This window comes from Meleagris gallopavo, chromosome 7, assembly GCF_000146605.3.
Source record: "Meleagris gallopavo isolate NT-WF06-2002-E0010 breed Aviagen turkey brand Nicholas breeding stock chromosome 7, Turkey_5.1, whole genome shotgun sequence".
In the NCBI taxonomy this organism is placed as follows: Eukaryota; Metazoa; Chordata; class Aves; order Galliformes; family Phasianidae; genus Meleagris; species Meleagris gallopavo.
Genome location: NC_015017.2, coordinates 20,394,848 through 20,413,013, shown reverse-complemented (window position 1 = coordinate 20,413,013; position 18,166 = coordinate 20,394,848). Strand labels below are relative to the sequence as shown.

Sequence of the window (18,166 nt, the reverse complement as noted above, 5' to 3'; positions counted from 1 at the left end):
AGTACTACTCAATCCTTTTGTGCTTTTCACTGTATCACACGTACAACCTTAAACAGTCACTTAGAGAGCTACAGCTGAGCTCCCTTGAAATGGGTACTCAAGAGATTTTCAAAACGCTGCACCACCAAGCAGATCACATTTTCTGAAGGACCTAGTGGACAGAGTATTGTAATTTCAAGTCTTAACTGCCAAACAGTGTATGCATATTACTGGGTAGCAAAAAGTGGAAGACTACAAATCTTTAGCCATGTAGCAGACATCCATTTCCCTTCCATCCTCAATATCCTGACTACATCTGTCTGTGCTAAAAGGGCATTACTCAGTTCTGCATGTCTAATTCCCATAGAATGCAAGGTAAGAGTGTGTCTTGAATCTCTTGTTCACTTGTTCTGATCAGCAGCAGAATTCTGTAGAAAACACTGCATACCTCCCTAGTATTACAGTATGATAGACCAAGAATTGTTTACTACACAGAGCTTGGCAAACATTTATATCCATACCATCCCTAGAGATCCTATGCTAAAATGTGTCTAGGTGCCACGTTAGAATGCTGTGGTTGAGTAAAGCCCTGTGAAATATTTAATGGCATAAGACTATGTAAATCATCAATCAGTAGTGTTCTACAGAGGCTTCATACTTTACATTGTCACTCTGCGTTCACTGTATCTATCAAAATTATTCAATACTTATTTGATAATCTGTGGTTTAGTTACTGCAGTGAACTTTATGAATATCTTTCTGAGATTTTCATGGGAATCTTTTTCTATAGCAATTGTTTGCATGGAAAAAAAAAACAACAACTAAAAACCACAACAATTTCCACAGTATTTTTTTCAAGTGTTTAGTCGGATGAGTGAAATAACTAGTCAAAGAGGTTAATGTGGAAATGACAGAAATGAGAGAACAGGAAGGCTGAAAGAGAAAGGCATTAAATTGCAGTAGATGTTAAAAATTTTATTTCTGGGACCATTCCTTCCAAATGGTCTACTATAAATACATTTCTTAGGATTATTGATGAAAGGTAATTGTATTATTTATTTTACAGCTATTCTGTTTTATTTAATCATCTGCCTGCAGACCAGACCAGCGTTACACAAGCCAAAATTGATGAAGTTGTTAAAGGATTCACAGGGAATGTAATGAAGTGTGGATATGCCTAACAGTGAAGCTCCTACCATAGTCTAACAAACGGTTATCAGTTTTGATTAGTCTTGTTAAATCTGAGCAGCACTGGTAGCTATGGCTGTTGAATAAGATTTTATGGACACTACAAATTTATGTTTGCCCAAAGGCCAGGTCTGAATGTAGTTTTTGAGAGCTTTTACATTCTCAAGTTCTGAAGATAACATGGAAAGTCTTATCCTAAATTGAGCATTCCAATTCACCCAACTTCTGCAAGTTTTCTTTTTGCATGTGACTTCATTTTTCATTAAATGCCACCAAATATTGGCTGGTTTATGTGAATTTAGAAGACATTTGTATACCATTCTACAAAGATGATTTCATCAACAGGTACCTAGGATATACTTTTATTCTGCTTTGTCTGACTTAAAAACTTTCTGCATTACAGAAGGACTCCTAGAGAAAGAGGTCTACCCTTGAATCTTTGAAGTTCAGGGCACATGTCATCCCACCATATGTATCAAAGGATATACAAGATGAATGAGCACTATTGCCTTTCTGTTTTTGTGTAGGTCTCTTTGGTTAGCTTAACAGCTAATGCCTTGGGCTACTCAGAACTTGGTGCGATTAAATCCCTTAGGACACTAAGAGCTTTGAGACCTCTGAGAGCCTTGTCGCGATTTGAAGGGATGAGGGTAAGAAAAAATGAAAGAATTTGAAATAATGCATGCATACACAGAAGCAATGCATGCAGAATAATCAATGACAAATCCATGCAAAAATGCTGCACCATCATCTTATATATTTTACATTTATCACTGACATATAAGCAAAAGACTTCATCTGCTTATATGAATTCATGTGTTATTGCACACATTGTAACATTTATTTAAGTTTGCTGGCCTTTCAGCAAATTTCACGTTTTCCTGAAGGGCCCAAGGGTTTATCAATTGCATGGATCTCTGGAATTTTACTACATGACTGAGTTTATCCTATATGATTAAATCCTCTTACAGCTGAAATAGTTTAAAAAATCAACGTTTCCTCATAAAAGTATGAGCACATATACATATATATGCATACATGTGTTTTCCTACAAGTATAGAATGTTATCCGTAGCCCATCAAAAATCTTTTAACGTACTGTTATGAAAATATTAATTGGCAATTTCTATTACAAATTAAAAGCTTTGTTATAAGTCCAGATGTAAGAAAATTGGTAGTGATAAAATGCCTTCACTCCTTCAGAGATGACTATTGCATTCTACTTGAGACAGCATTTCTAGCACGCTGAAGATAGAGCTGGTGTTTTGTTTTATGATTTCTGGCTTAAATTGATTGCTTACTGCTTTCTGTATTGACTTTAAAATGTTGATTGTAATCTGCAGAGCACTAAGAAGCCTGAAAACATATGGGAAGACATTTTTGCTGGCAGAGTTGGATAAGTTTGAGAAGTTACTATCTACAGAAGTTATTGCTGTATCAGTTACCACAGCTGAGACCCTGATTTGCCCTAACTGGCTCTCTCAGTCTATTTTAGTGTGAAGACAGATTAGTGATTAGTTCAAATCACTTCTTCAGTATACTGGAATGGACAAAGACCTTACATATTCTGCTATGACATGAAAACTCTAGAAATGTTTCTCTTATAGGCAGTAGTCAACAACTGGAGATAGAAGACATTGCTAGTTCCAGCCACAAGATGTCTGACATATACATTCAGGGTCCATTTGTCTAACTGGGGCACATAGCTGTAAGTCTAATCAGCAAATGTACCTGAGTTGAAAACTTATTTCTGAAATTAAAAAAGGTCTTTGTGTGATCTACCTACTGTGATCACTGATCTTTGAAACCTAGGATTAAAAGCTTATTAGTAAATTTTTAAGTCAACTACAGCTTCTTGATTTTCTAGAGAAAATGTGATGGAAATCAAAAGACTTCCAACTAAAAAGGAAATAGGTTTTGATATTCAAGTAGAAAATACCATGCACTTGCCTCCAACAAATTTCTGAATCTCACAGATCCTTTCTTGGTGGACTGTCTAGCCACTCTACATTTGCTGTGGTACTCTACCACATCTGTTCTTAAAAATTCCAGAGTAATAAGTTACAGGAAGTCCTGTTGAAATTATATAAAAATACTTTTCACACAAAATTTTTGCCGTGCTTTAAAAAGTATGTTGCCTTATTCTTAGTAAATGTAGATTTCTACCCTGCTTAGTAATTAAGTTTAATTTTTTTTTTGTTTCTGAAATTTAGTCCACACAACATACCATTTTGAGAGAGCCCTGCATCAGAATATGAATTCTCATAGTTTCCTCAGCGTATTATGTTTTTTTTTTTCCTACAGCACTTTAGAACAAGTTAGAATGCCTGTGTACTAAGTAGCTACATGCACGTCGGTCACTCTGAAAGTAATACCTCCTATTTATTTCCATGTAAACTACAAGAGATACAAAGAACACAATAATGCTATTTGATAGAGCATATTCTCAGCTACAAACACTGTTTTCCAACGTAGTCACTAAGATTGCCTATGCATTTTTGCCAGCGATGAACAAGAACCTGCATGCCACACTTGTAGAAATCTGCATGACCATCTGGAACATGGCTTGTCTAACATCCACTGTTTGGTCTCCATAAACATTCAAGAAGCATTAATGAATGTCAGTGGCTGCAGTGTTTTCCTTACAGAGGAATACAGTGACACCCCTTTGCTTCATCTGCTCTTCCACATGAGACTTCACATCATTTTGTCAAACTGCCCCTCTGCTGTCATCTGTCACACGGCAACTACCTGTAATGGAATATTGGTGGGAAGGTTGAGCGTCTACTGCCATACCACCAACATCTGCCCCTGATGTTGTGGGACAACATAATAAAATAAGAGGCATTACTTTCAGAACAGTCCCTGTATTTTCTCTTCTGAACTGAAGAAAAAATATTGGTTTTGAAAATTGCAGAGAATGTAAGGTTTTCATAATTCTTTATCTTCTGTGTTAAAATAGGCACTGATTTTCAGTTAAAAAAAAATCCTTCAGAACTATGCTGAGAAAAATGTCAACATTTGGGATGCTTTATCAGATAAAGGGCCTGTGTAAAATATCTTTCTAAAAAACCCATTAATTGTTGCTTTTTAATGAGAATGATTAGCAAAAAAAATTGAAAATATAACTTTGTGTAGCAAATTCATGAAGTGGAAATTTAGTGTGGAAAGAAGAAAAAAGTAGTGCATTTTGCAACAAAGATTTGGGCGTAATTTTCCATCTCATAACTTTCATGTTGATGCTTTGCCTACTGATTTGATCTGGGTCTGCTCACTGTATCTCTTAGTAAATCATCTGAATAAGAAAGAGATCTATGACTTTAGGACTAGATACAATAATAAGTAGTATATGAAATTAGATAACTTTAGAATAAAAATAGATGTTTTTGTTATTTAAGCAATAACTACTGGAATAACATTTTTATGGATATAAAGAATTTTGGATTATTTAAAAAATCCTCAGTTTTAATGTCTTAAAGCTACAGTAGCTCAAGTTGATGAAGAAATTAATTACAAAATGATTTTAAGATCTGATACCTGGAAATTCAAGATATCTCTTCATAATATATTAATTTCTTTGAACTGAAAATATAACATGGTATGGTATGGTGTACATATTTCATGGGCACTTAAAATTACTTCCATTGAGCACAAGATGTGGAGCTTCTGGAACAGGTACAGAGATGATCTGAGGACTAAAGCACCTCTTCTACAAAGACAGGTTGAGACAACTGAGCTTTGAGAAAAGGCCCAGGGTAGACCGGATACTGGCTTTCAAAATAGTTAAAGGGAGCTTATAAGCAGGAAGGAAATCAACTTCTTTTTATACGGGAAGTGATAGGACAAGAGGGAACAGTTCTACATTAAAAGAGGAAAAATTTAGATTAGATGTCAAGGGGAAATTTTTCACTCATAGGGTGGTGAGATGCTAGAATAAGCTGCACAGATAAGCTATGGATGTTCCATCCCTGGAGGAGTTCAAGGCCAGGTTGGATATGGCCCTGGACAACGTGATCTGGTGCTTGATTTAATTATTGGGAACCCTGCCTGCAGCAGAGGGCTTAGAAGTAGATGATCTTTGAGGTCCTTCCAACCTAGGCCATTCTATGATTTGATTCTATGACTGTAGTTCTTATATAGATACAAGAAATTCTTTTCTACACATCTAAACGTTTCAATCCACTATAGTGTTCTCTAAGATCATGGTTTGTTGTGCCTACCCAAATTAATAATTAATAGAAAATATTCCTCTATTTCTAATTAATGGGAAGCATGTGATGTTTCCACTGCATCTTCCCATCATACTCTTGATAATGGAAATAAGTTTTTGCATGTGAAGCTTCAGGAGACTGGGCTGTGGGAGTTAAGAATTATGGTGAGACATGATCTGTCTGTGTTCAGTCCTGAATGCTGTCACTCACTGCTATATAGTGGTAGGCCCATACTAGTTTTTTTATTTTTTATTTTAAATAAGTAAAGGATGCTCTTAAATCTCTTTTTAATGCTTTCTTTTTTTTCTTTTCACTTGTCCTCCTTTCTTGTGCCTCTACTTTCATTGAAAGCCTGGAGGTATCTAGAAGTTCTTTTCATAATACTCAAAATTATATTTTGAGTGTCTTCAAATGATACATATATCAAGCTGGTTCTGCTATAGCTTCAGGACTCAGACAATAACAAAGAAAGTATGTCAGTTGTAGAAATTCAGCAGTATTAGAAGGAATAACATGACTCAATCTGCAGCTGTAGCAGAACAAGGAACAGAATTCTCAGGTGTAATGAGACTGAAAACTAGAAAACAAATATCTTCACTTCATTAACTATCTCTTTATATTTCAATATTTATTTTTAATAAACAATATTTCTACAGTTAAAGATTCTAATTATATTTTTAATTGGAATAGTTGAGATAACCTTAAATAAAAATAATACTTTCTTAGCTAACAGATTTTTGGAAAATGTTACAGAATTGGAAAAAAATCTGTAGCCTTTCATTAATCCAGTCAGACTTCCCGTTTTAATCAATAACTTCTTAGATTTCCAATTCAAATTAATTCAACATTATTATTAAGGTAATAGTTTCCTGAGGCCGGACTGCTTCTCACAGTCCTGCAAAGGAACATCATTGGCAAATCTGCGGGTACAAGTCAGCATAAGAGAGCACTGGTGAAATAGTGAGAATAGATTAATCATTAATCTCTTCCCTACTCATGAGTGATAAAATGCTGTATTGTTTTTACTTATTGATTTATAATAAATATTGCTAAGCATATTTTATTATGTTTAACAGGTTATTTTGATTTTTAAAATTTCCCTGTTAGAAATAAATATTTATTGCAATATATGACTTAAAGTTTGTGGCAAAATAAAAATAAAAATCCAGATGTGCAAGAAGCATAGGAGAGTTCATCTAATGTTCTGTGTCTTAATGGAAATAGAGAATAACTTATATTAATCCTAATTTGTTCCAGCTTCTAAATTTAGCATAACACAAGTTTAATTGATGTCATATGAAATGTATAATACTGTCCAAAATGGATCACCTCAAAGAGGTATTATTTTGACAGAAAAGGAGCTCTGAAAGCCCAAGAGGTATTTCTTCTTTTCTTCAGGCCATGTCTACTGTATGTTATACAGGATGGTAGATGATCACCTACTGTAACATTCGAAGGTTTTATTTTCAGCCATATAAAATAGATATGAATGAAAGTTGATTTGCTTAGATGACTAATTTGCAAGTAATGGATTCTGTGAAACCCATGAAACATAAATATAAGGCCAGCATTTTTTACAATTAGAAACAGATAGACTAGTGTAATATAAGATCTGTTATAGTACCTATGTCATATAGCCCGAGTCAGTCATCTATAATCACATCTATGTGATGATATCCTGATATCCTACATTTTTAAAAACAAAATCTATGTTAGATTCTATGGAACTGATTCAGTTCTTTTGGAAAAGTGGGCAGAGATGTTCCATAGTTATTACGAAAAGACTTAAGACCAAAGCTACCTGATTTAGGAGTTCATCAATTTCAGCATTAAATAATTATCTCTACTTTAAGTCTTATCTGCTGCTTTCACTACCAGCATTTTTGTGTTCAGATAGCCTGCTGTTTGAACATGGCTGCTTTTCTGCTTTTATGTATAGCCATCCAAATGAACATGAATGCATCCCCCAGTTTTATTTTAAAAAAGTCTTAAAATTACTTTCAAGTAAAAATGTGCTCAATAACATTGATTAGGACTGTTTATCCAATAAAAATATAATAGAAAAAAAGTTTTTTGTGCTTGATGCAGTCATTAGAAATACTACAGATACAGTTTTGTGGTCATATATTAAGTACGTATTTTTAAAGTAATTGATTAATGCTCTTCGTTTTTAGAGTTCATTTTATATTTTCTTCTTTTTTTCCCATTATTTAAAGCTTCCATTTGCTTCTTTTTGTATGGTTTTCCTTCTAATTATGTTGATAATTTATCTTTCTTCAAAACTCGTTTAATATTATAATCCAAACAGTATAATACAGATTTATACTGAATTAAAGCAGAGTGGTACATTTAAGTAAGTCTAATGAAGATAGTAGTGTTTGTGTTCTTACACTGTATCTGGTTTCATTTGTACACCAGGTGGTTGTAAATGCCCTCTTAGGAGCAATTCCATCCATTATGAATGTGCTTCTTGTTTGCCTTATATTCTGGCTGATCTTCAGTATCATGGGAGTAAATCTATTTGCTGGAAAATTTTACTACTGTGTTAACACTACAACCGATGAGAGATTTGATATCAGCCAAATCAACAATTACAGCCAATGTGAGGAGCTCATTAAAAACAATGAAACTGCCAGATGGAAGAATGTGAAAGTTAACTTTGATAATGTAGGCCTTGGTTACCTTTCTTTACTTCAAGTGGTAAGTCACCACTCCTGAATTTCTATTTCTCTTTTTATATCTCTGTGGTTTACTTCTAACAGAAAAAGTTATTTCTATTTGTTTCTTTCAGATAGAAATATTTTTTCTCGCTTCTTCGTTTGGCATTATGCCTATAAAAATCCTTAAGTAAACTGTGGAGTATGTGTTTTAAAAATATATACATATGTATGTGTGTATATACATGTGTCGGTGTGGAGAACTGTAAGCAGAAATGGATTTTTAACTTATATAGATTGTTTTTTAACCTTTCTTCAAATATATATCAGCCTTGCATCTCAGTTCATCTGATTATAGATCAGCCTTGCTTTTCTTTTCGATTATGTATATAATATGCTTCTACTTGTTGGAAATTGACTTGTTTTAAAAGAGCTGAACTGGCAGGGGCATATGTGAAAGTTTTGTGCTTTCAGAATTCTCAAAACAGAGATAAAGATCATTAGCTTTTAATGATATATTCCTGTTTGTAAAGCTTCTCTAAAATTGAACTTACATATAATTAAAATTCTTAATATATTTTACAAGGTTCTAACTTAAAACTACTACATGAAAATATGCTTCCCAAGATACTTTGCCAGCAAGTAAAGAATCCTGTGAATTCATACGTTCCAAATTAAATATATTTATCTTATCTTAAATATATTTCTCTTATCTTAAATGCTACTTAAATGCAGCTATAATATTTCTCTTTTCTTATTTCTCTCATATTAAATATATTTTGATTATCTTTCTGATTATTAACATTTTAATATGTTCTTTAGATTTGGGATCACCTGTGCTTATACAATGCAATGCATTTTAGGGATATCCTTCCTCATAAATGACAAGCTAGTTCTTCCTGTATGTATTATTTCTAATTAGTGTTAATTAATCATGACAAACTTGTTGTTATGTACACAGGAAAAGCAGTTATTCCTGATCCAGAGTGGTATTCATTTCTGTGAGCTATGAAGTCAAATAAATTTGAATTCTTGCTCAAAAATTCTGTGGTATCACCTCAGCAGTTTATAAGAGTAATCCATTAGAGCCAAGAACTGGGAATAACTCTTATGTGTGGATAAGTCTGTGACACTACATAAATAATACGAAGTGTAGAGGCTGTAGTGACTAACGTAAGAAAAACAAGCAATTAAATTTACCCAGGATGTGTGGAATCTATATCAAGTATACCTACTTGCTCATACACAGAAAATAATTTGTATTGTGTGTTACTCATTATATATAAAAGCTCCTAATTTAATAGAGGTTGCGTCCTTTATAGTCAGACATTACAATTTGCTTGTGATTCCCATATATGAATAAAACGTACAATGTTTTATTGCCTATTAATATTACACTGAGCTGGTGTTTTGAATGTTTAAACACACTTAGTCTTCAGCTCTTAAATGTTTCTTACAAGCCATTTCCCAGCAAAAGCATGAGGTAAACACCAGTGTTCTGTTTATAGGCTACATTTAAAGGATGGATGGATATCATGTATGCTGCTGTGGATTCTCGTAATGTAAGTATACTCCCTCAATTCCATCAGTTTGACTGTATGAGCTCTAAGACTTAAGAACATAACTTTAACACCATCTTTTAGAAATAACAGTAAAAGTGGGAGAACAAGGGTTATTGCAGTTTTATAGTTAGAGAAAATTGAAACCATAGAAAAAATATAAGAGATGAAGAAAGCAGAGGAGCAGTCCTAAAAGGTCCAAATTCTCTGTGGTGCAGTTGGACCAAGATTCCTTAATTCCACAGCACACTGAACTGTTGCCATGAAATGCCTTTTCCTCCTCTCATTATGTGCAGGGAAGTATTAATTACATTTGGAAACAGGCATGGATACACAGCTTAGAGATGATGGTTTGTACCACTGATCTTTTTTTAAAGGTGAGATTTTCACTATCTTCTGCAAACAGTCTGACTTTCCTTCAGGGCACAGTTCCTATTCTTAACTTGGCCTGTGAATTTTCATACTATTTTGCCTTCTCCTTCCTTCCTTGGTGCAAATTGTGCTCTAATTCTAAATAAACAACTGAATAAACTATACTGATGAAGCTCCAAGTTTTTTGTAAGCTACACTCACAACAGGAGGTCTGTTGTAGTATAAAAAATGTGCACAGCTATACCAAGAAAACATACTCACTCTAAACATTGTTTGGGTGCCTTTCTTTAGCCTTCCTAGGCCACTGCAAAGAACATGTGCTGTAACCTGCATTGGTCAGGTTTTTGAGTTAAAACTCAGGTTAAAATTAGGGTAGATTGCAGTGAGATGTAAAACAATAAGAAAAGAAGTTGTACAAAACTAATATGTAACAAATACTAAAATTCAGGAAAGCTTACTTATTGCCTGTAGTAGTGAAGCTCTACAAGCCTACACTGGTAGCTTCCCACAAGATACACTAAGATGGTCACAGCTTTAAAAGTTGATGTTTCTGGTTGTGTACAGATTCAGATGGATGGTAATCCTAGTTTAAAACAATTGTGCCTTCAGTATTTACTCTATGTAATATAATGAGTAACAGCTTTGGAAAATAAAGTACCAAGTTCAATAGCAAAGTCCTTTGTCAAGAATATTACTTCATAAATACTCAGAAGCTATTCAGCTCTCTGTCCACATTTAAACTAAGGCTTAGTGTCTGTGCCTTTCTGCAGGTTTTGGATCAGCCTAAGTATGAAGATAACCTGTATATGTATCTTTACTTTGTCATCTTTATAATCTTTGGATCATTCTTTACCTTGAACCTTTTCATTGGTGTCATCATAGACAATTTCAACCAACAGAAAAAAAAGATAAGTATTTCATCATTACTCAGAAAAGAAAGCTAAAAGTTGATCTTTTTGGTCCACAAACAATAACTTTATTTTCTTTTCAGGCTTCATTTTAAGATAAATTAACCCACTTTGCATATTAAATAAAGTTGATATAAAGCAGTACAATTTGTCTTGATAAATGTTTGACAGACAAGTGACGCCAGACGTCTTTCCATGGTTAGTGAAATATTCAATGCTAATGTAAAGATGTGGATTTCAGATTGGAATCTTTAACAAGATCATAAAAAGACTAACCACTGAAAAATTTAAATGCAGCTATAAAACCTCTTAGTTATGTTATTGTCAAATCTCAGAGCTCAGCAGCCTAGATTTCTGAACCATAATAGTAAGTATTTTAATGAATTTGTTTTCCCTTTAGTCTTCATATTTTATCAACACTGCCTCTAAAGGCAGCAGTGTTTCAGCAACAGAACTGAATTAAATTATCTGGCAGGACAGTGAACTGCTGGAAATGCTGCTGGAGTCATATATTGAAATTTGTTGAGATGGAGAGAAATTGACTTTTTTTTCCTACTCAATCCATGTAATAGTTCCAGGATCTTCTGCTTCAAGTCCTGCATTTGTGGTCAGAAAATAAATGTTGTAAGATACAATTGTATGACTAACTTCTCATCTTCCTTTGGTATCATAGAAGTCAATTCTAATATTTTGCCAAAATTTACTCAAAAGGAAAAACAAGAGCACAGGACTGGAATGTTTTGTTCATTCATGTCTCCATAACAACTTCAGTAGAACAAAGAAAAAGCACCTCTCTTTCTTGAAGGTTCCTATTACCTGTATCACCCGAATGAAAACCAGAAATCTATCATTTAAAGTTCAAGCATCTTTCAAAGATAATCCCAAACTTTGAAAGTGACATTTATAAACCAATATTTTTGTTACTCATATACTAATAATGAAGATAAACGGGAACTTACATGTCTATTCTAATTTTCCCACAGATTAGAATGAGTGATTATTACTACTATGTATTCCTGTTTATAAGTAATCAATAGAAATATGTGATTTTAACCAGTTTTTGTCTCTTTGCTTTACTTTGGAGGTCAAGATATTTTTATGACAGAAGAACAGAAGAAATACTACAATGCAATGAAAAAGTTGGGTTCAAAGAAACCACAAAAGCCTATACCACGACCAGCAGTAAGAATAAAAATCTTCTCTTTTTACATTTATTTAAAAACTGTTTTGGGTGTGTCTCAGACTGAATTAAGTTGTAACCTGAAATAAATAAATAAATAAATAAATAGATAAAAAAGTCTTATTCGTCTGAAATCCAAAATATTTATCTTTGGTAGCCTCAACATGAAGCACTCTTAACCTTTCCTTTTTTCCCCTTCCTTTTCTCTTTATGGATGGCAATGACATTATATGTGACATTTTTTCAAAACAAAGAAAAAGACTAAAACAATCAGCTCTGAAAATATATTTGTCAAAATATGTGAAAGTTTTAGGGCCTAGGCCTTTTCAGTCATCAAGGAAGACTGGGAGCAAGTTACAATATTATTGCCTGAAAAAAACATCCTTTTACCTCTCCCATTTATTCCTGCTGCACAATCCATACAATTTTTTTTTCCTCCAGCTCGCCCCTGGCACTTCAGAGCAAAGTTTAGATGGGGCAGTGATTCCAGCTCTGCAGTTCTACTTTGGACTGTGGAACCAGCTGAGACACCCACTCAGCCACTAGTAAATTCTCTATAGCTGAAAATGCAAGATGTAAAGGTTATTTTGGTGACATGAAGGGCACTGAACTTTGGCCTTGAATTTTTTTCTGTATTTCCTTAAGATTTAGGACCAATGAAGTGCTATTAACTCTCAGCCTCTTTACAATACCCTTCTCAGCCTTTTTACAATACCCTTCTTTGTTGTTTTTTTCTCCCCAACTTTTGCCAGGTTAAGAGTTCATTCAATATTGTGACACAAAAGCTTACAGTGAACTTGTTTGAGATAGAAAATTGACCTTTGCAACTTTAAAAATTACACCATGAGTATTTTGAAATCTTCCTATTAATGCTTATAGACATAGTATTTGCATTTCTGATTGATTTATGTTTACATGTGCAAACTGAAAAATTCATAAAAATGAAAGACTTTATGGAAGACATGAAATCCCCTTACATGCTAGATTTAATTAATCTGTAGTAATTTGGAAAAAAAGAAATTTTACCCCATGCATAACATAATACAACTTTTTTTTTCTTTCTTTTTCTTCCCAGAACAAATTCCAAGGCATGGTCTTTGATTTTGTTACAAAACAAGCATTTGATATCAGTATCATGATACTTATCTGCCTTAACATGGTCACAATGATGGTAGAAACAGATGACCAGAGTGAAGACATGGAAAACATTTTATATTGGATTAACCTTGTGTTTATTGTTCTTTTCACTGGAGAATTTGTCTTGAAATTGATTTCACTTCGCCATTACTACTTTACCATCGGCTGGAATATTTTTGATTTTGTAGTTGTCATTCTTTCCATAGTAGGTAAGAACAACTCATTTTCATGAAATGGCTAATTCTGAGGAAACTGAAATGTAATAGTATCATTGACTAATCTAACTTGTTTTTCAACAGGAATGTTCTTAGCTGAGATGATTGAGAAATATTTTGTGTCCCCCACTTTGTTCCGAGTCATCCGACTTGCCAGAATAGGTCGCATCCTGCGTCTCATTAAAGGCGCAAAGGGAATCCGCACTCTGCTTTTTGCTCTGATGATGTCTCTTCCTGCTTTGTTCAACATTGGCCTGCTGCTCTTCTTGGTCATGTTTATCTATGCGATATTTGGCATGTCCAACTTTGCCTACGTCAAGAGGGAAGTTGGAATTGATGACATGTTCAACTTTGAAACATTTGGCAACAGCATGATCTGCCTATTTCAAATTACCACATCTGCTGGCTGGGATGGCTTGTTAGCCCCAATTCTTAACAGTGGGGAGCCGGACTGTGACCCTCATAAAGATCACCCAGGGAGCTCTGTTAAAGGTGACTGTGGCAACCCTTCGGTTGGGATTTTCTTCTTTGTCAGCTACATCATCATATCCTTTCTGGTGGTGGTGAACATGTACATTGCTGTCATTCTGGAGAACTTCAGTGTTGCAACTGAAGAAAGTGCTGAGCCCTTGAGCGAGGATGACTTTGAGATGTTCTATGAAGTCTGGGAGAAGTTCGATCCAGATGCAACGCAATTCATAGAGTTCAGTAAACTATCAGATTTTGCAGCTTCGTTAGATCCTCCTCTTCTCATAGCAAAACCAAACAAAGTCCAGCTGATTGCAATGGATCTGCCCATGGTAAGCGGTGACAGAATTCACTGCCTCGACATCTTGTTTGCTTTCACAAAGCGTGTGTTAGGGGAAAGTGGGGAGATGGATGCCCTCAGAATACAGATGGAAGACCGATTTATGGCAGCCAATCCTTCCAAAGTCTCCTATGAACCAATCACAACCACATTAAAACGGAAACAGGAGGAGGTATCTGCTGTTGTTATTCAACGTGCTTTCAGGCGTCATCTTTTAAGGCAGAAAGTCAAAAAAGTGTCATGTATATTTAATCAGGATAAAGATGAAGATGAGGATGATCTGCCCATGAAAGAAGATATGATTATAGATAAATTAAATGAGAACTCCACTCCAGAGAAAACAGATATGACCCCATCCACAACTTCCCCACCATCCTATGATAGTGTAACAAAGCCAGACAAGGATAAATATGAAAAAGACAAATCAGAAAAAGAAGATAAAGGTAAAGACAGCAGGGAAAGTAAAAAGTAACACATAATTCTGTTTGCGATAAACTGTTTACAGCCTGAGAAAATATGTATTTGTGTCCACAGGACTCCTGTAGGAGGTACATGCCAAACTGACAGTTTTTACATATATAAATATATATATAATTATATATATATATATATAGAAGGTCAGTGCCTATAACAAGACAGTGACCCCTCGTCATCAAACTGCAACTCTGTAAAACAGGGTAACATCTTGACAGGAGGTTGTTGTTTTTATTACCAGCTGACACTGCTGAAGAGAAGATAAAATGGCCAATCGGACTGTAGGGACTGGTTTTAAAAAAGGTGCGGACCTAGGAATCTCTGTGTTTAACATAAAACACTCAGTACAAAAATTGTATCCACTGTTTGCATTTCAACAGCCACATCTGCCATATTTTTACAAAAATCAGTGTTGGTGAACTTATCATTTTTTAATTCACAGGTTGTTTACTATTATATGTGACTATTTTTGTAAATGGGTTTTATGTTGGGGAAAGGGGTATGAGAACCAGGTGTTCTACTCTCGGATTCTCTATATGTACAGACAGAAGTGATCTGCATGAAGGCATGCTGCACTTGTAGTTCATGCATGGAAAAACATGACGTCGCACAAAGCAGCAGAGTCTGACTACTTCCATGTTTCAGGGTGGCTCTATATTTTGAGGTGCTTAAAAACAGTATACATCCAGTATCTCATCCAGACAGATATTAATGTGCCTGTAAATTCCCATAGTCTACAAGAATAGAACAGATGTTTTATTTTTTCATGTCACTTAAGTCTAGTTGAATGAACTCTGCATACAAAATTTAGTGAGAGACTTGAAGTCCATTTTTAAGTATTCTTCTGTAAAAAACATCTTACCTGAACTTGGGAAATTGAATTTACCAAACCCCACAAAACTTAAGGATTATGAAGTTGTTCTGCCTCACCCTGCAGTATTGTTTAGCCATCTTCTGCTCTCAGCAAGGTTGACATTGTATGTATTGATTAAAAAAGTACCGTCTATGTAAATAGTTATTTTATCCTGTGGTGCATGTTTGAGCAAACAAATAATGACCCATGCACAATATTTATTGCATCAAATATGTACCACAATAAGTGTAGTTTGCAAGCTTTGAAGAGCTAAGATGAAATATTCTGTATCATTATAGATAGTTTGGAAGCTATCACTGATGCATGTTTATCTTGCCTTTGCTGCTGTAATTTTACTCCTTCCACTGTTAAAAGTTGAATATGGGAAGCCATATCTCAGTGGTTAAGTGAAACAAATTGTTCAGTCAGACATCATTTTTTCATGACATCAAGCAATAGTTTGCAGCTACTCAAGAGCTTCTTGCTTTGCATTCTAAAATGTTAAGTGAGTACTGTACGGTGTATAGTTGGACTGTACAGGATTTGTTGCAAACTGCTGAATCTGATGAATATACATGGATAGAATTTTCTAAGAAAATATAAATATTGTAAAAATATCATTTTATTTTTTTTCAGTGTTTTGTACATATAATAAGAAATTATAATTATCTTCAGGTTGATGTCACCGTCACTTTTGTTATTTTCTATCCATAGCACTTTTTAATTCAAGAACTTCACAAAAAAAGAAACAAAGGAGAGGATGGGGTAGCTTTAGGTTTCTGCTTTTTTATTAGTACTGTATTTTTGCACATATTTTAATGTGAAGTTTCAAACTGAGTCCAAAATGCACTTGCTTCCATATAGATATAACTTGTAATTGAAATGTGGTGGGGAAGATTTGTTTAAAATTCTAGCACTGCCTGCATCAGAAGTTTCAAGGTAGTCTTTTTATTCATGAAATCTTTACCAGTGTTTGTTTACATAGACTATTCTTATTCTTGTTGATTCATGCTGCACTAGAACTGTTCTAAATATAATATGGGATCCACAATGTTTCTTTTTTCCACAGGAATTAAATAGCAAACTTGTATAACTGATCACATCAGGACATTTTGTGTTTCTTACACAAGCAAAAATTCGATGTTGACTCCTCCTTTTACAAAAAACTATTGACTTGTGTGTCGGTGAACTGCATGCAGGAAAATGCTATACCATAAAGACCAGTAAACCACATTACAGTTGAGCCAAAAGAATAAAGATTTCATTTTTTATTGTATTCAATTGTTCTGTCTTTGTTTTCGTCATTACTAACTATGGCTATCAAGAGGTGCTGCGACAATAAGATATGACTACGTAGAAGTTAGAAGTAAGGAATACTGATTAAAACTCATTTTAATAACAACATTGTGGAAAGTAAAAGGTTGAAGCTGTATGCTTTCAGAAAGATCTCTAATATGATTTGCACTTTGACTCACTGGCTTATTAATCCTTTCAAATCTGTTCTAGGATAGGATGACATTATGTGCCTGATATGTTAAACCCTTTTTTATGTCAGGTGTTCTGAGAGAACTAGGAAAACAGATGTTAAAGGAACCAGCAACCGACACTACAGAACAGTATGTATCATTTCAGTGATATTCTATGTATTTCAGTGATATTTTACATTTGAAGTCAGTAATTATCTTTGCATTATAAGGAAAATCTTGTTTTGTAAAATAGTTATAGTTTGTTCTTTCACTTCGAGGCAGGAAAGGATGGAAGCCAGCAGAAGCTTCGCTTGAACTGCTGGTGAAGGACAAAATTCATCTTTTTTTAAATCTTAGGGTGCTAGGGAATTAGAATGAATAAAAATACTATAATGTTACATTTCTATGGTGAATTTATACACGGTGCTGCCAAGGAGCTGGTATACACACCGGGTGTTGTGCTCATGCCTGTGTGAGCACTGGTATGGGAATGTAGGAGGCAGGCGTTAAACAGGTGGGGTGGCAGTGGAATTGAGAAAAAAAAGTGCATTGATGGCATCAGTCTTGTCATGCAAATTTCCTCACTGTGTCTCAGCTTTATGGAATCCATCAAGAGATGCTTGGCTGTATGCTGAGAAAGTGCTTTGGATCAAGGTCTTTCAAACCAGACTACCTATGTAGCCCGTACAGAAACAGAGCCGTTTTCTGTAGAATGGAGGGACCAGATACTGTCATGAGGCTTTATTCTGATTGCAAGGTATGAGCATTCTCTGAGTGCATTAAAATGAGTGTTAGCGTACATCCTTGCGAAGTCATCTCTCGTTCTGAAAAAAGTAGGGTTTGCAATAGATAAAGCAGGAGAGCCAAATTTTGAGGTAGCGACTGCACTCGAGTGCTGTTCCTGAAAAGAAATTTGCTTTACTGTAAATGTCAAGTGCTGCCTTAAATACATTAAAAGCTGGGAAATATGGGCAACACCTCAAAGTTCTGGCTGGTTGGTTGGTTTTGTGGTAGGAGAGGTATGCCAAAAAAGGCACGTGTCATACGAGTTCCACCATCTAGAAACAATTTGGGCTCTTTAACAGAAGCCTAGGACCAGTAAAAATACAAGCAGGCTCGCTTTGGCTCGAGCCCCCCCACCTTGCCTGTACTCCCGCACG

General features: G+C 34.7%; 2 protein-coding genes across 3 annotated transcripts in view; one reads left to right on the top strand and one right to left on the bottom strand.

The window, feature by feature from the left end:
• LOC100546354 (sodium channel protein type 2 subunit alpha) overlaps positions 1-16,822 on the top strand; it is a 29,325-nt gene extending 12,503 nt beyond the window's left edge. The window contains exons 5-11 of one of the 2 annotated variants that reach the window (XM_019617148.1): positions 1,695-1,817; positions 7,796-8,077; positions 9,543-9,596; positions 10,736-10,873; positions 11,951-12,055; positions 13,129-13,399; positions 13,490-16,822. In XM_019617148.1, the coding sequence (XP_019472693.1) occupies positions 1,695-1,817; positions 7,796-8,077; positions 9,543-9,596; positions 10,736-10,873; positions 11,951-12,055; positions 13,129-13,399; positions 13,490-14,685 (2,169 nt within the window). In that variant the 3' untranslated portion in view covers positions 14,686-16,822. The remainder of the gene's footprint in view (positions 1-1,694; positions 1,818-7,795; positions 8,078-9,542; positions 9,597-10,735; positions 10,874-11,950; positions 12,056-13,128; positions 13,400-13,489) is intronic. The other variant, XM_031554204.1, reaches the window with a different exon arrangement.
• LOC100546506 (sodium channel protein type 2 subunit alpha) overlaps positions 1-18,166 on the bottom strand; it is a 276,701-nt gene that overhangs the window by 169,395 nt on the left and 89,140 nt on the right. The gene's annotated exons all lie outside the window — the stretch shown is intronic.